Below are 27,707 nucleotides of genomic sequence, written 5' to 3' on the forward strand. Positions count from 1 at the left end.
GTATGAGCGTGTTTTTCGTGAAATCCGAATCCTTGTTAGTTTCTCGTTGCCCGAACTCTTCTTTAGTTGTTTTATTTCAACTTGAACTTGAATTATGAAATATGCAAAATATCAGAAAATTTCACCATCCGATAAAGCTCTACTACATTTGAAGTGTTTAAAGCTGACTTTTATAGATATTTATTGCCAGATCCAAATTTCTTTTCTTAAAGCTTCTTTGAAAAATTATTGGGTCATAATTAAACAATTCGATATTTCTCTCTAGTTTTGAGTTTTTAGGATATTAACTCTTTAAGATTAAAATAATTTTTGAGAAACTTTAAAGGCTACATTAATCGCTCAATTAAACACCTTCAAGCCCTGACAAATCCAACTGAACCATCAATGTTACGTGCTCATTTGCCTGTAATTCCACATTCTGATAGAAATGCAAAAATATTTTATAATAAATTTACGATCCATATAGTATTCCATTAAGCATACATATATAGATAGGTATATGTGTAGATGAGCGGAAACGTGCTACAAACCACTTAATGGCGGGATTCTTCCATAAATATATACATATGTGCATATGTACATACTATATTATGTACTTTCCGTTTGTTTTTGAATTTTGCCAACTTAATCAAAGATTTGCTGTGCAAATAAATCGTCCGTTGCCTTGAAAGCCAAATGTTGTTTAACGTTGACCCCCACCCCGCTCGTGCTGACCGCATACATTTTTTTGTTTTATACTCGGTAATTTTTTTTTTTGAAAATTTTGCCAAATATTGTGTTATGGCTGGCAGCCCACACAGTCGCAGCTTCGCGAAATTCGCTTAAAATACACAACGTCAAAAGGAGGTGTGTACCCGAGAAGAACAATACCATCATCATCTGAGAATCATGTGATTTGAACACTTGCCAATTAAAACTATAGAAACAAAGTGGGCAGTGCTTGGCGGGCTTGCGTCATACTTAAAACGGAACGAAACAGAAAAAATGCCAAAAAACCAAAATGTCATTTTCTGCTGGGCACAGCATTATTGTGATAAAAACAATTTAAACAATTGGGCCGCAAAAAAAAGATGCGCCATTAATATATTGAACGGTACTTTTTTTGGCATCCCACCAAACAAAATGGAATTTCGCCTTAAAAAATTAATTTGCATATATGTGTGCATATATATATTCTATATTGAGTATGTATAAAAATATTTAACCGAAAATGCCATTCGAGCGTACAAACTTGATTCCGCAAATGAAATGTTAAAACAGTAATACTTAAAACAGTATATTCAAATTAGTTAAATTTTGTGTTTTTTCAATGATTGGCCGTTAGTTAATGCAATAAAATGTTCCTAACAGAAACGTGTTCACATTCTATTTTAAATTCAATCGATGCTTCATGTGTGCCTCCATTAAATACCAGTTAGAATGCAGTTCATTAAAAGGCATAATAATTTATTTTTGCATTTATATGTACGGAAGTTTTGTTGTTTAAATAAACCAGACCCCCAGGAGAAACCCTTTGAAATATTGGGTAGTCGAAAAAGTCTTTTCGTATTTCTAATCAAACTTCAACTTATTTTTTATATATATAACGAACAAAAAAAGTAACATTTTTTTCGACAATTTTTTGCCATTTTTCCGCTAGAGACATTATTCCATCAGTGTAAAACTTTCATCAGTGTAAATCGAAATTTCCAGAACCGAAGCGATCGAACCATTGTTATGCTACACGAACTGAGACAGCATCGTCTTCGTAAACTTCACAAATTTCATTGGTGGCTTGCGTGGCTTCTTCCCTTTTTTATATAAAAATTTCAAAACATAGCGAATTTCTTCGTTATTTTCACCTGACACAATGTGATTGATAGCACTGGAGATATTCTACTGCTACTAACAAAATACGAAAAGACTTTTTCGACTGCTATATAATGACGAGCTATGACGATTTATGGCAGCCAAGTTTATCTGTCTGCATATACGCGACTACTTCCTCGGGTTTGGAGATATCGAAATTTGGAAAGAAGCTGCCCATTTGACGGAACTGCCGATATCGAAGCACAGCATATACATAGCTGTCATTCAAACTTATCAATCAAATTGATATCCTTGTTTGGGAAACTTTTAGTTAACGAGATATCTCCGCAAAACTTGGCGACACTACAACAATCCGAACTCATTTTTAAGATCGGATCAATATAGCAAATAGCTGTCAATCTGACCGACCAAATCAAGTTATTGGATGTTGCAACCGAGTTAAAGTTGTTTCTTGTTTTTAATGAAATTGGCTTGAAACTAGCTGAAAACGAATTCTACAAAGCTTTACCCAAATAGAAAATTGTAAAAATTTCTTAGCAATGATGCAAAGTTGCTTATTCTTGGAAACAAACAACTGTAGTTTTTCTGAATCACGCAACCATGTGTCACCGGAAGCTGTTTTCTTAATTGCAAAACTTTACTGCCTGAAATTTTCCTATCATAAACATACTGTTTCCTCTCTGGTATAAATGCAAATCGCTCTTATGCTGTGTAGGGTATAATTTTTCCCGATTTATTAATTTTTAGATATATATAATCCTTTAACTTTGCTAAAAATATTTATTTCTAATTATATCTTAACGTTTATATATGTATGTATGTAGCTTTTGCCAATAGGTGTATGAGCCGAATGGGCCTATTTTTAATTGTCAAGTAATCACTATTTTAATGTTTATCTTGCTTGTTTAAAAACACCAAAAGCACTTGTTTACTTGAAGCGTAAAAATCAACATACATTTTTATTCATATACATACATACATACATATAAAGGCATGACTATGAGTATGTCTATAATCCTTTGGTGGATTACGCATGGCTAATAATATTTTTGTACAATAATAATTCGAATATTTTTTGTTTATTATTTTTTAGAGTCTATTTTGAAAATTATGTATGGAAATCAGCCAAAATACAATTTATTTCAAACACTTGTTAACATCAGTTACTTCCTCTTTGTGTGCTTTATACTACATAAAGATTGTGAATTTTAAAAAATTCCCAAAATGAGTTGTCCAATTCATTTTAACTCATTCATAATTCAATTAAATCCAATTTTTCATACACCTGTTTGAGCCTCGGTTGGTTTTTTTCGGTTTCAGCCCATTTTTGCATCGACATTCGCTAGATGATTGGACAGTTTTGGCGTCATATTCATAAACCCAAGTCTCGTCTCCGTAGATCCTCGGCTACGTCGATATCATCTCTTTAGTGATCCCTAATCCTTGTAGTCTTTGCAAAAGATTCAGTCAGGTCTTCTGGTCTCGCATTGACAGGCTTTATATCCACAAATTAACCAAAATTTTTTTAATCGATTAATAAGAGCTAAAATTCTCTGCTATCTCTGATGCCAACACGACGTTTATCAAGCTTTTTTTAACTTGTTTCTTTAACATTTTTGATGTTGTCGTCAATCACAGAAGTGGTTACACGATTCGTATGAGGGAAGTTTTCGATAACTTCACTACCTTCACCTTATCTTCGTGTTCAGATAGAGTTTGGAAAATATTTCTGCAACATTTTCAAGGATTTCATAGCCCTCTTTGGATTGGAAACACAATCTTTTGAGCAAACTCATTGCTCCATTTTTTCCATGATCAAATTCTCCAAACAAACTTTTCGCGTTGTAAACAGCTGTCAAATACACACTAATTGCCATATTTACATCAAACTTCACACGAACGTAAACAAAGGTTGTATAAATTTAGGAAAACAATTTCGGTTGGCGCCCGTAATTTGAGTGGACTAGTTCGGGTTGAATTTGTTCTGCTGGTAAAAATTCTTTAGCTAATTATATTAAACACGAAACTCCTTAATATTTCAACTGCGATGTCCACAGACCCTAACCTCCCGGTAAGATGTCACTTGCTTTACTAAAGCTTTTTATATTATGTATTCATTAAAGAATTTTCTTAAAAAATTCCTATTTTAAATATAGAATATGCATGATCAAAAATGTTTTACTAACATTTATATATATAAACATATATATAAATATACATACATATGTGTGCATATCTACTCTCTGGCATTTTAAAATTTTTTATTTTTTATATATGTATGTATGTATATCTAAGTATATACATATTTATCGTATTTTACAAAATGTCTTTATAAAACATACAGACTTTCCATTCAACACAACTAAATTCTGAAAAAATTCACATTTGCGTCATAGGTGACCCAAAATGTAGGCATGGCAGGAAGAACTTTTTCGCTTTCTAATTTTCTAGTTCTAACTATATTTATTGTTCTTGTTATTGGATAAACAGGCGCGAGAAAAGCGATGTTGTTTCAATTATTGCTACTGATGGCGTTCTCCAATGCCCAACAAACGCAGAAATGATGAAATCGATTGTGTTTGATAATAGACCACAGCGAAGGAAGTGGAGGAGTGAGCACATGAGTGCCATTGTTGTGTTAGTGTATGTTCATGTGCGTGCGCCAGTAAATTTACAGGAATTGCGAGCATGCAAATCATTACTAATTGAAGTTCAATGTCGTCAGTGGCGCATTTGTTACCTCCAGCAACCGCTTTGTTGAGGGCTTGCGAACACATGCGCGCTCACACGCACATACATACATACATATGTATAAATGCAGGTGGGTGGACCCACGGTTGGGATGGCACACAATGTGTCCCCTAATTTCCTCAAGTGTTTACATTTGTCGGTTGATATTGTATTGTGAGGCAATTAGAATGCAGCGCAAATATTATGTACTATATACATATGTACATATATAAAATAGTTTGTATGCACAGACATACATAGATACACGCTTAGTTGATTGTCAACTTTGTTAGTGTGTTGAACAGAAATTTTATTTTTATCTAAAATGTAAATTTGTAGAAATCGCAAATAAAACCTTTACATAAGTCATTTATCATCTTTGTATTTTCTCAACTTTGCTCATCTTTCTCGTCTGCTTTCTTCCAGATGCTTGTTTACGTTGTCAGGCGGAGAATAAACGTGAGGTACTTGGACGCCAGGACTGTGTAGTTGTTTGGGGAGAATGTAATCACTCATTCCATCATTGTTGCATGTCACTCTGGGTGAAACAAAATAACCGCTGTCCGCTCTGCCAACAAGAGTGGTCCATACAACGCATGGGCAAGTGAGCAACTATGCCAGAGCTAAATAGAGCATCAGCAGTTATAATGGAGCTGAAAATAGATTTTCTAAATTTTAAGAAAGCAACTGGTAATTGATCTTAATTAAGTGAGCTAATATTTTCTCAATAGATTTAAGTTTCAACATTTGTTTGGTATGTAAGTTTAGGAGAATGGTGAAAATGTATAAGAGAAAATCTGTAATAAATTGTATTTGAGAACAAAGAGTACTAAGCTGCGCAAAGGATATGAAAATAGAGCGAATATGAACATATGCCATATTGAGCGCATACAAAATCAACAACAAAGACAGAGTGTGCAAATATTCCTTAGAAGTTCTTTGGTTAAAGTAAACTTATCTGCATTTGCATTGTAAGGAAAGTCAGCGAAGTAAAAAATTTATGCCCCGGGTGAGGCTCGAACTCACGACCTTAAGATTATGAGACTTACGCGCTGCCTACTGCGCCACCGAGGCTGTATATAACAATGAACCGAAAGGCGCATATAAATTAAATGTTCCAGAACAAAAGTAAAAAAAAATCACTGCACTGATAGTCCACAAAACATAAACGAACTCTTGAAGCGATATTTAAGACAAATGTAATGGTTTACAGAAAAACAAGTTTATTTATAATATAAAATTCAGAATTGTCGCCTGTAACATTCGTGATTTGTATAGCAAAACCCCCCAAGGTATAAAATTTTTAATTTTCGCATTTTTTATATATGCAATTTGTAAATTTTGTCAATTTGGCATTATCGGCACCACTAATTAATTCCAACGTAGTTAGCAATTGCAGAAAGGCTTTAGGCTCACTGGCAAGTAAACCCCCCCTCTCCTTTATTTGGGTTCCCGGCTACAGGAACATTCTCGGCAATGGAAAGCTGACGAGTTGGCCAAACCAGGAGCATCTTTTCAGGCTTTTAGCAACTATAACGAGCACTGGCCGTTTGGTTAACACGCGCTAAAGATGGGTTTGACATTTGCCGCAGCTGCACGTGAAACGGAATAAAGAAACAGTCTTTCACTTTCTCTGTGAATGTCCAGCTCTGGGGCAAACCAGACACAATAGTTTCATCGAAGGCACAGAATGGTTTGAGCTCAAAGATGAAACGAGATAGAAAGTTTATAGAAGTCCGACGAAGGTGCATTTAAATGCCACATCCAGCATGCCTACTTAAAGTTTATACCGCATATCCATAAATTATAGTGCAGGAATGCCGCCATATCAAAGATTAACCAGGCATAAGTTGCCTACATTTTGGCGCAGTGAAAATAAACTCAGCTTTTGTAGGATAAGTGTGACGGATGGAATTTAAGCTTGTTAAAAGCATTAGTAGCCCAAAAACTGCTGTGAAGACTTTATTTGAACACTGTCTACTCCATTAGATGCGGGAAAAGGTATTGGATAATAAGATATGATTACAAGAGTATGTCCTTTGTAAAAATAATTACCAGAACATGTTCACCAGTTATGTACATATGTAGCTTGTAAGGTTAAGTATGTTATTAAGATTGATCACAAATATTTATTATTTAAGAATTTCTACTTTCGCTTCTTATTTAAATTCGATTGCTTTTGAATTGTTATATAACTTTTATATGTTTATAATTTCGTACTGGGGAAATAATAGCCTATTGATATACTCGGTGAATATGAATTATTTATTTTTAGAACAAAATCTCTTCATTATTTGAGATTTTCACGTTATTTACTCTGTAAACACACCCTACTTTGAAAAGTGCTGACGTGGAGCACTCTGTGGTGGCTTGTCAGCAGTTTCGTATTTGTCATTTTGCAAGCACCGACCACTTGTCCCTTTGGCGCAGAGGATAGCGCGTTGGACTTCTAATCCAAAGGTCGCGGGTTCGATCCCCGCAAGGGATGTCATTAGTAACTAATGGTGATTTTTTTGCAAACACACAGTAACCAACGGTTTATTTTAATAAAATTAACAGTTATATTTCTTAGCAACTTTTCGCCTTTAGAAGTGAGTTAGCAATTGATTGAATTTAAGTTAACGAAGTGATAAATGTGCCACAATATATTCTGTTCTAAAGGATTAACCTTCCTATATATCTGTGAGAGCACATGGGCGGCGCTCCTCCGTTCGTCCCTTTGGCGCAGAGGATAGCGCGTTGGACTTCTAATCCAAAGGTCGCGGGTTCGATCCCCGCAAGGGATGTCCTTGTGGACAAAGTTACAACTACCTGACCTTATCAGAGTATGTGTTTCTTCTTTTTTGCACTATCTGCAACTGCAATTTTCTCACCTACATTTATACGTACAATTGAAAACGATTTCCGTCATACCAGCTGGGGGCTTTGTAGTTATGAATTGAAATGAAATAGCCATATTTTTCTTATACAATTATGTTATTTTATATTGCGATTTCATAACATCCATAAACCATATAATATTTACTATTTTTTCTTACATAAGATATGAATCAGATTTAGATAAAAATATCATTTCAACGAAACAAAATACAAAAAATTTTAGAAGCAAATACGAGTATTTTATTCCTAAAGTAGCACAATCTTATAATAATTACTTTGGTTGCAAGGAGGGAGACAAGTTTCTTTCTAGAACATTCGAATTTAGCCGCAACTTCTCCACACGTGTTGGGTCAGCCAACTCTTCCTCCGCTAATCGTTCAGCTCGATTTTCAAGTATGGATTCTGTTGTAATAAAATATTTATCAGATATGTGAAATGGCATTAATTATTCTGGATACTCTTACTGTTATATGGCGTATATTTATCAGACAGTATACTTTCCAGGTTGTAACCAATGAATCCCACAACTCCAGCAATAGGAAGTGTTATGTAGACCGCATTTCGTCTTAATATTGCCATTAAAATAGGCCACATTATTAAAAATTATAACACAATTAATTTAAGAAATATCTTGTTGTTTACGTGATTATACAATATTTACTATTTATTTCAACTGGGCTAAACAAAAATCTTATTACCGGTGTGCATTTGACAAACATATGATTGTCAGATATGACATTTTACAAACGCGCATTTCCAATCAAACTGCACCACCCTGTGTCTAATTTGAATAGCGCGGATGAAAGTCCTTCGTAAATATATCAAATGCTGACGGTAAATAATGTTGGTCCAATTCAAAGTTTTGTCCAAAATTAAAATATTTAAGATGTGAAATTAAAATTTAAAAATATATAGTGTAAGAATGGTTTTGTGGGTAGATGTGTAGATATTACCAACACACTCCTAGACGATACCTAGTGCTAGGGAACAATCACAAGTGTTTACGATTTATGCAACCAGCCATGTTTTTGACAAAATATTTATTATTACAATTAAGGGGTAAGTTTATATAATAATTTAAACAATTATATTTTTGCTTATTACACAAAATTCCTTATCTTATATTATCGTATTTCTTAAAAGTGATCGAAGTAAATTTCTCTTTCGAATTTTCGACCGGCGCGTGTATGCGTATTTGTCGCAAGTGAGTGTCTCTACCATTCTGATGATTTGCCACAATAGCAATTTGTAACATATATATACGAACAGGGCGAGATTTACCATTTTCCACATGTATAGCAGTCCATCCTGAAATGAGGCTTTATTTACATCACCGAAATTGTTAGGTGTCAGTACTCACCTGTTGGTTCGAAAAGTTCTTGATTTTGCAACTCTTGTAAGTCGTTGAAATTGGAGCCAGTTCGCAGCGAAATACGTGATGGCGTGTAGCTTTCATCTAATTTGTAGTCCGCATACAAATAAACAGCACTAATACGTGTTTTCCTATGAAACTGTACATTGACAAGATGTGGAAGTTGCCCATCTGACTGCCAATAGGTGTCAATTATATTATCGCGCAGACGTTCAACGCCAAACCCTGTAAAAGATCCTACTCAGCGCTTGATCATAAGTTGTATTTATAATCGTATTCACCTGGTTTGCAGGATGATAAACTCCATACAGCTTGATTGCCGATTTCCCTGACGACTCCTGATCGTTCAAGTGGTAAAGGATCTTGATTGCTAACCTCTTCCTCGGCATTACCCTCCATTACTGTATTTTATGCAACTGCTTTTAGGTTGTATATTTATTTTTGAAACGTACAACAAATCATTTGTTTATTTGACTTGAACTTGAGGAGAAATGTCAAAAATAATTTGCCGGGCTTGGTCAGCTGTTTAGTATTTTGTGTAGTATATTGAACGAGTTGCCAGTGTTTTCTCAGGCAACGTGCATATAATTTTTTTAACATGATTTGTGCTATATATTTTCTATTTATAATATATTTAAGGTTTTACACTTTTATTTTTTTATTTATTTTTGTTTTATTTCGAGCTTGTATATAAATTTTGTATAATTATAAGTGATTTAACTATTACAAACTTTGTATAATCATAATTTGAAATGATATGGCATTTACTATTGTTCCGTTGACGTTTCACATTGGTGTTTTTGTTAGCAAATTGTCTAAAAGATAAAATTTATTTTATTTTTACCTGTGATGTGCAAAAATAAACATTGAGATTACAATGAGTCTGGAGCAGGGTGAGCATTTGTTGGCCTTGAAGGGTAAGTAAAAGAATAAACGTATAATATATTTACTTACTACCGTTTGCTTTAAGTGATGAGGCTGACAAGGCCTACCCTCATTGGTCCACAAGTGATTTCCTGCGAAAATCGAGATTTGCCACAACAAACATTTCGACGTCGTATGGTTGAGCACGAAAGTACCACAGTTGCGGGTGCGGAAACCTTAGCCGCAGGACAATTTATGCTACTGCCACAGTCGTTCGGTTCCATATATTTAGGTAACACAATTGATTTTTGAAGGCTATTATAAAACTACGTTTGTCAACAGGTGAAACATTCGCTAGTTACATTTGCGTCCACAATTGCACCACTTACTCTGTGGAGGGTGTTACGGTGAAAGCTGACCTACAGTCTAACACCACGCGTATTAATTTACCCATGAATGAAAAGCAAACGAGCACTACGCTATCACCTGAACAAACGCTTGACGATGTCATACGCTACGAAGTCAAAGAAATCGGCACACATATGTAAGTAAAAAATTTGCAATAGAGACCTGCAAGCCTCTTGACGTCTTAAAATTTTCAGTTTGGTGTGTGAGGTGAATTATACCACTCCTGCTGGATTTCCACAATCTTTTCGTAAATTCTTCAAATTTCAAGTACTCAAACCACTTGATGTGAAAACTAAGTTTTACAATGCTGAAATGGATGAGATCTATTTGGAAGCGCAGATACAAAATATTACCACCGGACCGTTTTGCCTAGAAAAGGTCGAGTTGGACAGTTCGGAACACTACACCGTCACACCGCTGAACACCTTATCGAATGGCGAGTCAGTGTTCTCTTCTAAGAATATGTTACAACCAAATAATAGCTGCCAGTTTTTATATTGCATAAAGGTATTATAAGTTCCATAAGCTGATTAATCATCATTATTATAAACAACTTCCCGTAGCCCAAAGCCGAAATTGCGAAAGACATAAAAGCTTTACGACAAGCAAACAATGTGGGCAAATTAGACATCGTCTGGCGTTCGAATCTTGGCGAAAAGGGGCGTTTGCAAACCAGTCAACTGCAACGTTTGGTATTTTATGCAAATATTTAAAGCATTAAATTTAGTTAATCACAACTTCCTACAGCCATTTGAATACAAAGATGTGCGACTGGAAGTAATTGATGCGCAGAATATTGTTAAAATAGGCGAACCTTTCACGTTTGTATGTCGCGTTACAAATACCGCGGAACGCATGATGGATTTGCTGGCGAAACTAGAAGCACCGCTTGAGTTTGGTTGCGATTATACGGGTGCAGCTGAATTCGGTATTGGTAAATTGGCGCCTGGCGAACAACGCGAATTTCCGCTTACAGTTTGTCCAGCGCGTCTAGGCCTAATCAAAATCAGTCCGTTACTATTAACTAATGTACTGCAGCAGGAGCAGTATATCATCGAAAAGGTGGTTGACGTATTTGTCGTCGACACAGACTATCACGAAGATGAAGCATTCCAGGTAAACAAATTCGTGCGTTACGATAACACCGCGTCGTCGCTAACGGAGGAGCGTACATTGCAATTGCAAGTTGTTTAAAGCTTCCTTACCGAACTTTGGACATTCAAGCGTGCGACACCCTCTTCAAAGTGTGGCAGGATTTATAGTTAAGTTATTGTCATTAGCCAATTACTGTAAAAGTATGTGTAATTTTTACCACAATATATGTATGTATGTATTTCGGTTTCAAATTAGACATTTTATTGTGTTTAAAATATTGTAGTTTTGTTTGTCAGTGATTATCTGTGGAATTTTATATTGCATTGCGTCGGTGCAATCAAAAGTTCAAAGCGTTCTTAAGCCTTGATGAAGTTTGTTGTACTTAATCGCTTATTATCGCCTGCGTAAATTAAGTAAATAATTCAGTACTTATCAGCAATATTTTCCATCAATCAAAGTTGCTTTGCATTAATTGAGAAATTTGCATTTTAAAATGCAATCCAAAAAGTGGCCGCTGCGCATGCGCACAATTTTTTTTCTTAATCCAGCGTGTATATACATACCATGTGTATGCACATTGCTGCAACTAACCATTTTTGGTGAGAAAATGTCAATATTTTTATTAATTGATTTAAGTTTTTTTATTTTTATTTTTTTATAATTGCAATGCAATTTGGCTCGTAAATCTTGTTGCGCTATGCGAATTTGTTCGAGCCGAAATTTACGATTTAGTAAATATTTCCAAGTCTACGCATTTTTAAATGTAACTGTCCGCCGCACACTTGCTGCATGTCATTGGCGGCGTTTAGTTGTTGTTGTTGCTTAGTTTGTGTCCTCGTTTGTTTGCAGGTGGCAGCTTGTGGACTACGGCGCATGCGGGTGCTGACTAGCTGGCGCGCCTGTTCCACACATACATACATACATGCTCATACATATTCATGTGCTTTTATGTACATGTGAGTGTGTGTGTGCGATTGTGTGTTCTTTTAATTTATGTACAAATGCGCCTGCGCGGAGATGTTTACAAGCTCGTGTGCACTTTTTTTTTACAAGTCGACACACTCTGCAACATGTATTTTTGTGCGGACACGTGTATGTGTAATCGCACATTTGAACGATGTAGTTTCTTATCGCACGCACAATAAATCCACGAATGTCATTAGCTCGCTGATTTTCCAAAGATATATTGCACAGTTAATACTAATACCTTTCTATCTAATTTTCGTGCGGTTACAGCAGCGACATGCCTGCGCCGCCTTCCGCGTCAATAGATTCTGCCTTTGGCACAATGGCCGCGTTCCTTACAAGTGAGCTTTTATTAAATATTCACGGGCGGAGGCGATCACTGTTGTGTTAGTAAGTCTTTCCTTGCAGATTTGCGCGCTGTAAGCAAATCCAAATAAAATATTAGTGAGTCGGGGTCGAATAATATGATCACAACCTAGATTTCGAACTTTTGATAAGCTTCAAGTGTCTTTTATAGATTCCTATTTGATCACAAAATCATTGCTGTGGCGATACTATCCCGCCACAAACTCTTTTTCAACATAACCTCTTAAATTTAGTGGGGTCGGGGAGAATCCATATATGAAGTTAACTGTCTGAAGCCTATTCTTTACTTGCCACAATAGTCGTTCATCGTAACCTGTGTCTTACGTTTGAAAGTCTGCATTCCTTCGCTCCGCATGATTGCAATCAGTGCAAAAATACAGAACTGCAACACGATCTTCAAGTCGCTAGCCGGGCAAGCCCAAATAAAGTGATCAACAACATATTAGGCAATCGGTCAGCCAGCCAATAACCTAGATGCGAAAGCATGAAGCTGAAAAGATACAGACACGCCAGGACATCGCACTCCAAACTATTATAGGACTTCTCCTAATGACTCCTTTTAAACCAGTTTATAGCGTGGCCCTCATGCTGTCGATTTAGGCACAAAATGCACTCCTCTTCAAGCAGAATTCCTAGATGACCTTGCATTTTCTCCTGGAATCAGAACACTGATTACCAGAACACAGCACTCTGAGCTACGTTAGGATGCCTCTTGATGTCTCCTATCGAACACGTGCATAGGGAGGTCCGTATACTCCTACTTAAAGAGAATAATGAACTACTCTCCTCTTAAGGAGCTTAATGCACTACTCTCCGAGCAATTCTTCTTAGGGTACTTTCGTAGAATTCATCCCTGCAGTCACCTGCTTGTAGGGGAACCGCATCCTAGAAGCATCAAGAGATCATTCTTCAACTACGTCGACGACATCAAACAATACACCGACCGGATTTCGGGCACAACAAACTTCAGACATGCACATTCACAGTGGAGACATTAATACCTTCACCGACTTCCTTTCAGTGAATGGCGTACTTGAAGTCAAACCACCATCCATTGCAGACGAAGAGTTCGAGTTGTTACTAGAAACGGGATTGACCCTTATGCAGCGTCATTCTAGATACTGTAGTAGGTTAAACTTCTACTTATCCAGAATAGACCCCGACGTATCTAATATACATATGTCCAGCATGCATTGACCCCGCTTGAAACTTTTCCCCTCTTTGCATGCCCTGCTAACACTACTCATTTGACATCCTTCTCCCTTTGGTCCAACAGGTCCCTGTCGAAACAGTACGTTTCTTGGATGACGTCGACGACAACTTATCTAATCCTTACCATCCTAACGGGGTTAGGTACCCGTTACAATAACAACAACATGACTCTGCAGGGAATGACTTCCTTGGAGTCAAAATACCACCCATCGCAGACCGTGAGCTCGAGTTGCAATGTAAAATCAGAGTAAGCTCAGCGCAATTTCATTCTGACATATTCAATAAATGACCTGCGAGCAAAGAGGCCACACATTACCCACATTTTTATATGCCCTGCTAAACTCATTCACTTAAAACCCCTCTCGCTTTGGTCGTTTCCCCCCGAAACAGGCCGTTTTCTGGACCTAACGTTAAGTGATTTCCATGACAGTTGATTTTGACTTTCCTCCAAACAGAACTTGGGTACTCGCTACAACAACAAAAACAAACAGAACACCAGGAACTGACTAAAGCTTCGAGATTGGGTAATAGTTATGTCCGACAAACATTGGTATGAAACATGCTAATTTGCTGTAAACGACTCTACTCAGCGAGACTGCACTCTGTGCTCTGATCCGGCAGAAAAGTGCGTCTTCTGGAGGTCCTTGTGGCGGTGATAATTTTCTCTTACGACTACCCAGTGAGTGACCTTTTGCACGTTGGAAATAAGATAGAATACGAAGAAGTCGTACGATCTTATTCTAGAGTAATTTTGATGGTGCCGGATTGACAGTCTTTGGCCGAATAAAAATCCGGATCCGTTCCGGTTACTTAGACCCGTATGTCGTGGGAAGGGATCTTGTCTTGGGTCGACTGGTTGTCATGGTGGAAGAGCACTGTGTTCTTTCCCAATGCGGGCCGTTATCTGTAACTCTGCGTCAAATTGGTCCAATAATCCGGCACAATTGAGTTCTGTGACCATTTTGCGATTTTCCCACTATTCGATGTATTTCACATCCATTACCTTTTCGTCCGACGGGACAGTCTTCGGGGGGAGTCCGTCGCTGAAGTTTGCTGCTTCTACTGTTCATTGATCTCTGGTGTGTAGCCATGTATCCATGTTTTGTCAGCGTATGATCCTTTGTTTCAGTGCACCGATCCACTAATCCAAATTTTGTCGGTCTCCATAGAAAGCAAATAGTTACCGTATACATGATCCAAGCACATTTTATTGCCCGATTTCCTTTACAGAATTAAAAATCGCATCACAGTCCCAAATGGCTCTATTTTACACGATACAAAATTTTCATCGTGATAGTGGCACCATTCCGCAGTGAGGCAAAGTACTTATCGGACCGCTCCCATATTCTAGTATTTTCGCATATTGAACTTATGTATAACAAGAACTACCATTAACATATTTTGAAGCTGACTTCTCGCTTCTTACTTCTCCGCAAAGTCCGTTTCTGGTGGTTTATAGGTAAGCACTCACACTCGCAAGTAGCCATGAAATCATTTGGTAGGCGATATTTCGGGTGATATCGGGAATGTGCGTGGCTCAATTATAACTGAGCGCATCTGAAAACAGTAAAAGCGCAGAGATTAAAGCCACTTCAATTACTTTGTAGGCATCTCGAAGGTGCATTTTCCTCTTATCCATCGATCAAGGGAAGTCATTTTCGGCAGAAATGATAAATTTTAATTTTCCTTGCGCACCGTTAAAATCTTTATGACTCCTTCGAATGTGCGCCGATGAAAACTCATCATCATCATCACTCGTTGCACGTCGACGCAATCACGTGCACATTTTCTCTTAATAATGCCGCAACGCTGGACATTTTTCCATTTTGATTGAGTATCAATTTTTAATGACCGCCGCAATTCCGCGATGCTAGCCAGGAGTAGCGAAAAAAACTTTTTGTTTTGTGGCAAATGCTTTTTAATGAACCATTCAATGCGCTTTGCTGCCGCGATAAAGCAATTGTGACCATAAAGCCGGAAATATAAAATGCGCCAAAGATTATGCCAGTTTTTTATAACTGCATTGGCAGCAATCAGCAAAAGCAACCGCGACAGCGACGGCTGTTGCTGTGGCGGCGGTGTCAACTAATGCGCCAGACCACTAAAGAGTCCAGCATTGTGCGCAATTGCGTGCGCTTTCAAATGTTGAATGCTGGGACGAGCGCGCCGCAGCTTACGCAGGGTGGTAAAATGGATTGACTGACGCAAGCCTGATGCGCTGACTTTTGCGAAATATGTGCGCCGTTGATTGGCTTGACTGCGGCAACAGATTGCTTGCGGATATATGTGCGGCGGCTGGGACAGTTGGAGCTTCGGTTAGTTGGCTGTTTGTTGGTATGATGCTTCAGCATCTCAGCGTTGGCATAGGTGCATCGCGGCAGTCGCTCTTCAATCCGCGCACGCAAGCGCGCGCGCTCACTTGGGAATAAATTAACGCTGGAAATATAAAAGTAGCACAGCGCCTCCCTTTTTATATTCACTTATTTGCTTTCGCTTCATTTTTATTGCAGCGCTTAATGCGCTTCAACGCAACGACCACAAACGCACGCTGTTTGTGTTGTCAATTGAATTTGAGTGTTATACATTTGCGTCAACGCGCATGCCGCGCTTCTCCCTTCAATGCTCAACTAGAATGCGTCCTGCTTTTAGTGATGTATTTGCGCGCGGAATTTAGTCAGCATCTGAATTGCGGGTAATGCAAAAATTCCATAACATCAACGCGTCAGCAGTGGCTTTTAGCTTGGCAATTGTGAACGCGCCTCGCCTCGCCTCGCCGCGCCGCGTCGGTATTTGAGTATTTATCGCTACTGCGCTTAGTTAATCCGCCGCGCTGCAGCCCGCTCACCGCTTCTACGCCGCGACTGACACATTAAAAGCTGTCGCTGCTGTGGCCGCTCTGGCTTCCCTTTCTCGTTCGTCGCGTTCGTTGACATGCTTGACCATTGTCGTTCGTTGTCGCCTTACAGCGCGCACAGTCTTACTGCTGTGACACTTTGACAACTTAATTCTATCGTTACACTAAGCAATCGAACTGCGCCGCGCATTTCCTTTGGCAGCACCAGCGGCATGAGCAGACGTCATTTACGACATTTACGCACAATTGCAAAGACGACGCATCTGTATATGAGAACAACAACATCGCGTCATCAGCTCGATAGCGGCAAAGCTTTTGTATGAAACCCTCATCAAGTAGATAATTAAGTGGTTTTCCATCAGTTCCTGTTATGTCCCTTACTCTCTGCACTTACTGCCGCCGCCGCCGCTCTGATTCTCCGCTTACCGCTTCCTGTCCTCGTTATTTAATCACTTCGGCTAAGTGTAGGGAATTTATAGCGGCAAATATGCTTTGTCAGATGAATGAGTGCGCTCATTTAATCGCCAGTAAATGAGCAATAAACCGAGTGAAACACTTTGAAACCTTAAAGCTCATTAATTGATACATCCCGGTTTTGCAGAGACAGGTATGCTCGTAACTTTAGTTTTTGCTCGAAAAGATTTGACATTAGTTTTTACTGTCGCTAGATCGTTAGAAGTAATAACTCTTTAATTAACGTCGTCCCTCGAACGCGCTTTCACATTGCTCACTTTATGAGTTGTAAAATTGTCGAAGATTTGGATGACACTGTGGTTGTGATTTTGTAGTTCGAATTATTTTCAAAATCATCTCTGACCATCATCCAGCAGTCATACGATAGAAGGAAAGCGCCTCAGCTATTTTTCTTCTCAGACCGAATTTATGTTGATGAAGTATATGGTTCCGAGTCTATTTTTCTTTGATAAGACAAGAGACTTATACTTTTGAATATGAGTCTCAGTTCGCAACAGCCTAAGTACTCCACTAGTTAGTCGAATTATGAATAGATCTTTAGTTACTGGAGGGCGAGCAAAACCCTATAAAGCTAGGGATCAAGCGGAGTCAAGCGAGTGGCCTGCAAGTCAAAGCAAACTTAGTATCTGGAGCTTGAAATGATTGGATTTCGGTAATATTTAGTTAAGAGTTGAGACGCTTTTGAATTTTTTTTGTGCATGCGGTTTTATCCATTTTGCAACTCAACCACACGGAGATCAAGTAAAAGCTGTGTACTAGGTTAAGGTTTGGTTAAAAGTTCGATCCAAAACTGATCCTACTTGGACAACTGAGGACGTCGGTTCATTGTGATATCTAACACTCCTAAGTATTTAACAATATCAATTTCCGTTATTTCATCAGGTTCGCCAAAAATATGATGACATGTTTCAATCTCTTCTTGCAAAAGCTGGGCAATGGAAGAGAAACTGTCTAGTTGGATCCAACTCACCTTCGTTCGCGTAGCTTTGACAGTTAGCGTCTGACAAGATTTTTAGCCTTACTCCCTTCAAGCCTATTGGACAATGTCCATTAAAAACATTTCCGATTGCGGCAAGATGAGACTTTCAAAGAGCAAGTAGTTCAGTGGATCTCCTGGATCTTGTACACAAACACACGATCCATTTTTTAACCAGAACTCTAAACCAGATCCGGGATCTTAAAACTATCTTGACGGTGAGCTTCTTCCAGAAAACTCCCCCTCCATACCTACTTCTAAGCTTCGTCCATGAAAACCCTCGGTCCGCCAGCGACTTCGCTCTGAGCAGAATCTGCATCATAGGCTCCAAGTTTTCACGGATGAAGTCGAAGAAGGTGAGAAAATCAGAATGTCTTTGCTTGTAGGCTTTCATGTACCCAGCTTCCTTGAATCTTGCTGAATCTTATAACACAATTCTTATCATACTATCTTTGTAGTAAAAATTTCTACAACTGAGGGTTTTTTTAGTTAGTTATCGCATAAACTTTTAGAGAGATGAGCCTAATTGTTATCCAAATTACTCTATTTTTACACTAAACAGTTTTTCCATTAAATTTGTTTAGTATTGTTGTAGTAGTTGGTGAGATTTATACCTGCACGCACAGACGGACAAATAGGTGGATAGAAAGACTTCCGTAAATCAATTCGTCTCGTCGTTCTGACTATTTTGAAATATATAATTCTACATCAATCTTTTTCTTCTTTTTTATTGACGAAGACAACGCTTACGCGGTTATAACCGAGTTTGAAAAAGCGTGCCAGTCGCTCTTCCTTTTCGCTGTTTTAAGTCAATTGGAGATTCCAAGTGTAGCCAGGTTCTTCTCCATCTGGTCTTTCTAACAGAATGGAGGTTTTCCTCTTCCTCTGCTTTCCCCGGCGGATACTTTGTCGAATACTCTCAGATTTGGAATCTTTTCAACCATTCGGACGATTCGATGAACTATGTCGTCGTATATATCGTACAGCCCATCGTTACGTCGACTGCGGTATTCGCCGTTGTCAATGCGTAAAGGACTAAACATCTTCCGCAGAATGCGGATGTGATCATTGTTCGTCGAGAGAGGACTTTTCTTACTCAGTAGAAGTAGCACCTGCTGGCAATAGTTATTCTGCGTTGGATTTCAAGTCAGACGTTGTTAATGCTGGTTCCAAGGTAGACGAAATTATCTACGACTTCGAAGTTATGACTATCAACAGTGACGTGGGAGCCAACTCGCGAGTGCGCCGTGCGGGAGATATTTCGTTTTGCCTTCGTTGACTTCCAGACCTAATTGCTTCGCTTACTTATCTAGGTATTATTTTCTCCAGCAATATATTGAAGAAGTGGCATGATAGTGAGTCGCCTTGCCTGAAACCTCGTTTGGTGTCGAATGTCTCGGAGAGGTCCTTCCCGATCCTGACGAAGCTTTTCGTATTGCTTAACGTCAGTTTCCATATCCGTATTAGTTTTGCGGGGAAATTGGCGAAGAGGTGGTGTGTCGATCCTCTTTTCACGGATCTGGCACATGGTGAATATCTGCTCAGGTGTTGATTTTCCAGGTCTAAAGCCAGACTGATAAGGTCCAATCGGTTTGTTCACGGTGGGATTTAATTTTTCACACAATACGCTCGATAGAACCTTATATGCGATGTTAAAGCGGCTTATTCCACGATAGTTGGCGCAGATTGTGTGGTCTCCCTTTTTGTAGATTGGGCAGAGCACACCTAAGTTCCAATCGTCGGTCATGCTTTCGTCCGACCATATTCTACAAAGAAACCGATGCATGCTCCTTATCAGTTATTCGCCGCCTTATTCTATATCAATCTTTACATAAAAATCGACTTGGCCAATATATTAAACAGCCCAAATTAATTTATTCAATTAAATTTTTTTATTCAAATCGACATTCGTAGCAAGTGACGTCAGTATCAAGTATCGCTTGAGTGGTGCGCCCAAAAACTTAGCAACTGCGCCCACAGAGACCAGCTTAGACTTACGCTGTTCACCATTTTTGTCAATAATTTGGTTACAGTAAACATACAAACACAGTTAGCTGAGCGCCATACTGGGCTGGGCCGCGCGCTGTTAAAAGAGTTCTTCAAGTCGCAAGTGGAACTGGAGCAAAGTTAAAGAATTGAAAATTATTATTTCGGTTTGCGCGCAAGCGGTGGAGCGTTGGAATGCGGCGACAACGCGGAGACAGCTGAAGACAATGCTTTTCGCAGTTATTGCAGCGCGCCAGACGCGGAGCTATTATTATAAGCATTTTTTGGCTTTTTATCACAGCGCTCACAATTACTATTGCTGCTGTTGTTGTTGTTGTTCGCTGTTGCCTGTCAATGCGGCAGTGGTCGCATTGGAATGACATAATTGCCTCCCAGTGCTGCACCGCAATGGCTCCTGCCGCGACGGCGGCGGCGGTGGCGGCAGGTTGAGAGCAAAGTTTGTCCGCGCGATTTGTTGTTGCAAACATTTTTCCTAAATTGACATAATGACAGATGTACGAATACTGCTGGTGTGTGTGTGTGTGTGCCGCAGCGCAAAGAACAAATGCTATAGCAACAATAAGAACAACTCAGAAGTATAATGAGAACAATGCTTAATAAACGGTAACAAAAGCATTGCTGCTGGAAATCAGACAAGCCACCGAAAGACAGCAACACTGGCGGTGCTGCTGCTGTTTGTTGTTGCTGTTATTCCGTGAGTTGCAATTGCTTGTTAAGTGAATTGCATAAGAATGTAACCACCACGCCGCCACTGCACTCACCGCGCTGATCTCTACCGCTCCACCGGTAGCGGCGCTGGCGGGAGTGGAGGCGGAGGCTCACAATCAATGCCACTGCGACCGTCACATGCTCTACTTTGTTTCACTCGAAATTTAAATATTCACTACAATTCGTTTGTAATGCGATTCGTCGTTGGCAATTGAATTGTAAATTCAGTTGTCGTCGTTCTCGTTGCCTCACGTCTGTCGTGCCAACGCGCTGCCCCGGCACTCACTTGGTCGCGCGTTTTGAATTGGTGGAAAATCTGTGCTGCCACCGCTGCCGCCGCCGGTGACTTTATTCTGAAGCGCGCGCTTACAAGGCCTCATTAGCGTAATGCGGTTGCGACTCTGGCGGTCAGCATGTCCAAGTGTCCGCATATTTCCGGTAGCGCATCCACCAGCGCGCCTGCAGGCTCACGCTTGTCCACCCGCCCGTTGCAGCGGCTTGTAGCGCGGAGCAGCGCAATTGTCATGTCATATGCACTGCTCCTGCTGTCTGGCGCTTTCTAATGATCTCAGGCAGTCGGACAATGGGACAGCAGCAGTCGGCTAGTCGGCAAGTTGTCGGCGCGCAGTGAGTGAGCGTGCGTGCACAATCATTGTGCCGTGAAGGCAATTGCCAATCGATGCCCGGTTGGCCCAAGTACGCGGTGGGTGTTGCAGTGAGCTACCCAAACGTGGCTGATTTGACTTTGGAGTCGCTTCTATTATTATAATCGGTTGATGAATTAAGCATAAGTCTGGTAGTGGGATACTTCAAATTAGAGATTTCTTTACATAAATTATGCCGTTAATTGAGTTCGGTAATCTTTTTTATACTTGTAACTTGTAAAGGCATGAAGTATTGAACAGTTCTACACCACAAAATATTTCTCTTCAATCCGATCCATGAGCTTTTACCTAACCAATTTCTGTGTGGTCGATGAATATCTCTTTATTAATCGATACTTTCAGTCGCTCTCTCAATCATTATTTCCATAAATACGTCTCTATACTAATATTTACTCTCTATAAGGTCCTTAGTATAGTTGGACCAGATATCTTACCAGCGGAAGTTTAGGGATTCTGTTTTATCCTGCTTTATCGGTACTTATTCCCTCTGTCTTAGCTATTGAGGCAGTTTCAGTCTTGCATTTTTCCTGTTACCTCAATAGCCAAGCGAATTTTCCTTATTTGGAGCAAGTGGTTTATATTCAAAATGTTTTAAGAAGCGAGCACTTCTTGTTAAGGTATTCAGCTATTTGTTCTTCCAAAAGCGTTTTTAACCTTTCCGATACTCCTATTTGTACCACATGATCAAATTTGACCCGGATTAGTCCATTTCAAAACCGTGATTAAAATCGATAAAAAGTGCTTGAAGATCGTCGTGTTGGCATCAGAGCAATAGTAGAGGATACCAACATCTCGTATGGATCGACTCAACAACCGGTTTTGAGTATGAAGAAGGTACAAAAGTAGACCGATAGGAACAGCAAACAACGCCATATTTTTTCACGCTTTTTTGACATCTATCTTTAGTAACCAATAACGAGTCGAAATTATTGAAATTTTCTACCGAAATTCGGAGTCTCTGGCCTCAACTTCAAGAGCGTTACGTCCAATTTATGATCGTCATAATCGTCCTGTCTCATCAACAAATGAGCGTCCAGTGAAAAAATTTAAATCCACAGGCACAGTACAAAACGTTCCCGTGCCAGTGAGACAAAGAAGTGTCTATAGTGTCGTGAATATTGCTGCCGCTGGCGTGTCAATTGAGGAAGATCTAAATCAGTCTCTCACGTCGTTCTCAAGCGTTGGGCATCTCTGGCACGTCGTTGTAGCGAATTTTGTGAAAAAATCTTAGCCAACATCCCTACAAGATCAAATTGATGCAAGAGCTGAAGCCGCTTGACCGCCAGAATTATTGAATGTTTGTGAATTGGGCTGAGCAACAACTTGAAGATAACCCGAATTTTCATCGAAAAATCATTTTCAGCGATGAGGCCCATTTCTGGTTGAATGGCTTCGTCAATAAGAAAAAGCTTTATTGGTCAGGCAGCAATTCACACGTACTCCATGAGTCATCACTGCATCCCGAAAAAGTTGCGGTTTTATGCGGTCTATGGGGCGGCGGCGTCATTGGATCGTATTTCCTCCGTGATAATCAAGACCGGCTCGTTGCTGTGACTGGGCATTGCTACCGTTCAATGATAACAGAATATTTTTGGTCCCAATTAGATTAAATGGACTTGAACAATATGTGGTTCCAACAGGACGACGCCACAAGTTACACAGCGAATATCACAATCGTTTTACTGAAAACCAAGTTTGGTGAACGAAATAGCCCAGTCAATTGGTCACCTCGGTCGTGCGATTTGACGCCGCTAGACTATTTCCTGTGGGGCTACATCAAGTCTATGGTCTAAGCCAGTAAGCTAGCGACGATTGATGAACTTCGTTCGAATATTGAGTATGAAATTGCAGCAGTATCGGCCGATTTGTGCTTGAAGACCGTCGAACCGTTGGGTTCGGTGTGTAGACTTCTGCAAACGTGCCTGTGGTGGTCACGCAAAAGAAATCGAGTTCCATACATAATGACATCGAATGTATGTACTTTCACAGGAATAAAGAATTTCTCTTTTGTAGGGCTCTTATTGAAACATCCGTTAAATACAAACTTCTGTCTTATCATTGCCAACGCCTATTAAAAAATCTTCTTTGCATTGTTATTATCGATTGCACATATAATATCTTAGACATTTAGAATTTATATCCTAGCAGAAAAAACAAGAATTTTGTTTTTGCAAAACAAATCATTAAATCTGCTACCGTTATGTAATTTTCCGTTTTTACAGCGATGCAGAACTGAGATAATAGTTCTGCATCGCTGTACAAAGATCACCCATGTCACTTTGCATTTCTTGATGACTACAATGTATCCATCTCCTTATTGTCATCATCGTTTTTGTGGTAAGAGGAGTCTTTGCTCAATGCAGTTGACGCCGTTGAACGCTGCAGTTGCCAAGCGCTAATTACAATGATTAATTGGCCGTCATTATAATTCTATTTAAGGGCAGCGAGCATTTCGCGGATACTCCGCAAGTATGCCTCTGGTGAATGTGTTCACTGCGCTGATGAATGGCACTGAGTTTTGCCTTCGAAGGCGCAACCAATATTTACTTGCTTTGCTTTGTTGAATAATTATGGGTTCAATGGCGTTGCACAAATGGACTGTTGTCAACATTTGTTAGCAGTAAATGGTCGCAAGAGGAACTTAAAAGAGTGAGCGTACTTTCTGCGAATAGCAAAATTTTACTCGTCTTCAAATAGCCGCAAACTGAAATTTTGTATTTCATTTCAATATTGATGTTATACTCACGTTCGGCCAAACTGAAACGTTTTTTGTTTTTAGAAAAGAGAATTAAAATTCCATTAAAGAAAAACTGCAGTTTCGAAGAAAATAAAAGCTTTGAAGTTCAACCCTTGCCTATACTTGATTGTGATCTTTTTTGTAGAGATACCAAGGTATCAGATACCAATCGCCAGCCAATTGGGAATGGCCAGAAATTATTCTTTTACATATGGCCCAAGCAGCTCACGGCTTCCGGTCTTAGACCAAGTATCAAAGTATCCACATCAAAACGAAGTAAATCCAGCCTCTATGATGAATCTGATCGACTTCGTCGCTTCCCGAAGTTTGGTTTTCTGTAGAACTAGATTCCAACATAGGAAATTTGGTCAAACTACCTGGCTGTCTCCGGATCGAAAAGCCACCAACCAGATCGATCATGTTGTGATAGCCGGAAGACACGTCTTCAGTGTTTTATACGTACGTACGCCCCGAGGTCCTAAAATTGACTCGAGCCAAGAGACGCACCCGCCTCTGTGTAGCAAAAATCGCACGTCAACAATCACAAGGACGGTTCGACGTCGAAAAACTGCAATCACAACAGACAGCTGAACGATTTTCTGCTCGAGAGCATTCATCGGCAACTCGTTATAAGGAAACTGTGAGACGGCATCTCATGTTCCTTACCTACAGCTGCAAACGAACCATTGGTTTTCGGAAATTTTGAAAGAACAGGATGTACAATAAGGAATGCCATGCCACGAAGATGACATTTCAAGATTTACACAGATGCCGACCAGAAATACAACACGGTCGCTCAAGTTCTGGTAGTTGACGCTTGCAAATCTCACATGAAAAAGCGAACTTCCATCTTTGTTCGTTCCCAAAGACCTAAAGACCTACTTAGTTTAATAAAAGTCAGATAATCTAATAAGAAGGACTTCCAATCTCTCTCAATCCGTTCCTAAAGGCTTCAAGAAGATTTCTGTGAACGAAGTGTTATAACAGTTTGATAATTTGTAAGAAGAGCTTTCATCCATGTAACTTTCATTATTCCAAAAGACCTAAAATATACTTAGTGTGAACGGAGCCTTATAAAAGTCTCAGAATTCGTTAAGAAGAACTTCCACTCTTATATTCCTTCCACCCTCTCTCAGTTCCTTCCTAAATATCTTAAACAGATTTAGTATGACAGAGCCTTAGAAAAATTTAGATGAATCCAGACCTTATATAAAAAGATTGCGTGACGTGATTGCAAGTTCTACTTGTTAAAGTATGCACAAGAGAGGCCCGAAAAATCTAAGCAATACAATTTACTGTAAACAGGGTAAATTTGAGCCAATAAATCACGTCGGAAGTAAAATAGAAGATCTTTGAGTTCTCTTGCTTTCAAGCGGAACCTCTCGTTGAGAATAAAAAGTCGGATCTAAAGTATGATCGTTTTTCAAAAGTTTATGAGGAAAACTCTTCGTTGAAACTCTACAGCTAAAATTTAGTTATTACATTTTTAAGTCCTTCGAGAAAAATTTAATTCTTCGAAAGCAAACATTTTTTTTATTATGCATAACTTTTTTTATAGTTTCAAATTAGAATCTTTGTGTATCAATCCTTCACAAAAAAATTATTTAAATTCTCTGCACACCTCTACTTCCAAAAGTCGCCCTCCATCTAAGCGCATGTAAATGACTGAAAATTAGGTGCCTAATCTCCGAAAGCTATTGCGGACTCTTCTTCTTCTATTTGCCACTCACACATTCTTAGCGTATCTATTTGTTTTGCACACGTTAATCAACAAACAGCAAATTTAGAATTTTCCCCGTTGTGTTGTTCCGCCGAACATTAAACCCAAGATTCGTCGCGTCTTCACTCTGGTGATCGGTTGCGCCATGCCATTTGCACATAACATCACCCATAAAATACACCAATCCCAGCTTGTTGGTCTTCACCTGTGCGCCGCCGCTCTTTCGCCCCGCTGGCACATAACGCCGATGCGCGTTGTTGGCTAATTGCATTTTCAATTACCTCGCTGAAGTGCTGTCATTTATGTAAGTATGACGCGTTCACTCATCCTCAGCGCCTCCATCAAGCAGCCTCACTGACCCCTCAACTCATTGCAGAACACTCCTGAGTGCGCGCTGCACACCGCTGGCCGTGCGTCGATTTGTTGCTGCTGCTGCTGTTGTTGTTGTTGTTGTTGTTGGCGTGCACAATTAAGGCAGTGATAAATGGCGTTGGTCATCACAGTGAAATTCATCAAGATTGCGAATTGCGCATTGCGTCGCGTTGCTGCATCATCGTTTCGTTGCGCCGTATTTGGCAACATACGCTGTGCGCAGTGCGCCGCATCCAGCGGACAATGGTGTGGTGTGGTGCGCATCTGCGCGCGCGCATTCAATAATTTGCGCCTGGTCGCCTGTGCGCATGAATGTATTCGTTTGGGTCGTTTAGTGCCGCTTTGGACATCCACAATGCGGAAGCATGAACCCCGCGGTTCGGCGTATAATATTTTTTGTTGTTATTTAAGCTATTGTCACTATATATTGCGTTGTTGTTGTTTACTTTGGGTCTTATCGGCGAAATTTTTCGTAGATTTTTTGTTGTCTGCATCATTGTTGCACACATTAACCTCTTCAAATGGCGCGATTTGACTGCAGCAAATCAATGTTCGTTAGGCAAGTTGTTGGCCCTTAGGCGCTCGTGTGTTGCATGCGATAGGCAAATTTTCGCAAGAGTTGCTGGTTATCGCGCTTGAATGTTGAATATTAGTTGTTGGCGAAAAGTTCCATTAGAAATAAGATTTCTTCTCGATTGGGACTACAAAACATTAAGAATTTGAGTTGGTCCTTGAAAGTATAACTCTTGTTCCAACTTTCACTGATTTATAGAAGTTCCCAGAGGGATACTGAAGCTTTTCAGTTTGTAGGATTAATATTTTTAATACGACATAATGATCGGGCCGATTTTCACTAAAAAAATGCAGACAAGCAGTGAAAATTACTAAAAAAAATGTATAGGAAAATATTTTTTTTAGAGTTCAACTATAAAGACTTAAAATTATTAATCTGATTACTAAATGGGTTTTTGGGACTTTTGTTTCAGTCTTTCTGTATAATTATTCTATACTTTTTAGAAAGACTTCATCCCAAAATGGCTGTCGCTTGTCTGCTTACATAACCCTCGAGGGAGGCAAGAAAGAAAAAAACTCGCTAGAGGAGAGGGGTAGTGAGTTGTTTTGGATCAAAGCTTGTGGGGAGGGAAGACGAAAGAGTATACTGTCGGGAACTTTACATCCGCTTTAATCTTAGGCTTCCTTACCACTGTAGCGTCTTCCAAGCAGAGGCCGTAAAAGCTCTGGAGCGCAGTCTTCTTCAGAGGGGCTACTATTCACTGTGCGCTCAAGACTTGTTAAAGTATTTCTAGACTCATTATCTCTAGCTTTGAGTTGTTTTATGATTAGCTTGGTTTGGGTACCTGGTTACAACGATATTGCAGGGCATTGTAAGTTTACTAAGTCTGAGCAAGTATCAATAACTGCCGAATGGGCTGTGGGGGCTCGGACCAGCTCAGCAAGCGTTGGCTCACTACCAGCAGCTATGCAGTCGCAA

The 27,707-nt window shown here is 39.5% G+C and overlaps 5 protein-coding genes and 3 non-coding genes across 9 annotated transcripts in view; 5 read left to right on the forward strand and 3 right to left on the reverse strand.

Annotated features, from left to right (window-relative positions):
- Positions 1-5,368, forward strand: part of LOC105229485 (RING-box protein 2) — a 43,062-nt gene extending 37,694 nt beyond the window's left edge. Inside the window, exon 2 of the mRNA XM_049451871.1 lies at positions 4,966-5,368. Within this exon, the coding sequence (XP_049307828.1) occupies positions 4,966-5,147 (182 nt within the window). The 3' untranslated portion in view covers positions 5,148-5,368. The remainder of the gene's footprint in view (positions 1-4,965) is intronic.
- A 172-nt stretch (positions 5,369-5,540) lies between these two features.
- On the reverse strand, positions 5,541-5,613 carry Trnam-cau (transfer RNA methionine (anticodon CAU)). The gene has a single exon. It is a non-coding gene; the product is annotated as a tRNA-Met (tRNA).
- A 1,341-nt stretch (positions 5,614-6,954) lies between these two features.
- On the forward strand, positions 6,955-7,027 carry Trnar-ucu (transfer RNA arginine (anticodon UCU)). Its single transcript has one exon. It is a non-coding gene; the product is annotated as a tRNA-Arg (tRNA).
- Positions 7,028-7,252: 225 nt separating this feature from the next.
- Trnar-ucu (transfer RNA arginine (anticodon UCU)) lies at positions 7,253-7,325 on the forward strand. Its single transcript has one exon. It is a non-coding gene; the product is annotated as a tRNA-Arg (tRNA).
- Positions 7,326-7,496: 171 nt separating this feature from the next.
- LOC105229406 (small integral membrane protein 12) lies at positions 7,497-8,153 on the reverse strand. Of its 2 annotated transcripts, XM_019991475.2 has the most exons (3): positions 8,072-8,153; positions 7,884-8,015; positions 7,497-7,821 (listed from the first exon to the last, which is right to left on the reverse strand). In XM_019991475.2, the coding sequence occupies exons 1-3, from the start codon at positions 8,136-8,138 to the stop codon at positions 7,691-7,693; spliced, it is 330 nt and encodes a 109-aa protein (XP_019847034.2). In that variant the 5' UTR covers positions 8,139-8,153; the 3' UTR covers positions 7,497-7,690. The 2 variants fall into 2 exon arrangements, with proteins under 2 accessions (XP_019847034.2, XP_011207981.2); XM_011209679.3 differs by having other exon boundaries at positions 7,884-8,149.
- Positions 8,154-8,245: 92 nt separating this feature from the next.
- Positions 8,246-27,707, forward strand: part of LOC105229403 (protein grainyhead) — a 286,235-nt gene continuing 266,773 nt past the window's right edge. The window contains exon 1 of the mRNA XM_049451848.1: positions 8,246-8,478. The gene's annotated coding sequence lies outside the window, so the exon portion shown is untranslated. The remainder of the gene's footprint in view (positions 8,479-27,707) is intronic.
- LOC105229405 (anaphase-promoting complex subunit 10) lies at positions 8,427-9,302 on the reverse strand. Its single transcript, XM_011209678.4, has 3 exons — positions 9,073-9,302; positions 8,780-9,016; positions 8,427-8,727 (listed from the first exon to the last, which is right to left on the reverse strand). The coding sequence occupies exons 1-3, from the start codon at positions 9,188-9,190 to the stop codon at positions 8,534-8,536; spliced, it is 549 nt and encodes a 182-aa protein (XP_011207980.1). The 5' UTR covers positions 9,191-9,302; the 3' UTR covers positions 8,427-8,533.
- LOC105229404 (probable trafficking protein particle complex subunit 13 homolog) lies at positions 9,550-11,414 on the forward strand. The gene is made up of 6 exons (XM_011209677.4): positions 9,550-9,708; positions 9,762-9,947; positions 9,998-10,199; positions 10,258-10,570; positions 10,627-10,755; positions 10,811-11,414. Exons 1-6 carry the CDS (start codon positions 9,669-9,671, stop codon positions 11,255-11,257), a joined length of 1,317 nt encoding a protein of 438 aa, XP_011207979.2. The 5' UTR covers positions 9,550-9,668; the 3' UTR covers positions 11,258-11,414.

Source organism: Bactrocera dorsalis, chromosome 3 (genome assembly GCF_023373825.1).
Source record: "Bactrocera dorsalis isolate Fly_Bdor chromosome 3, ASM2337382v1, whole genome shotgun sequence".
Taxonomy (NCBI): Eukaryota; Metazoa; Arthropoda; class Insecta; order Diptera; family Tephritidae; genus Bactrocera; species Bactrocera dorsalis.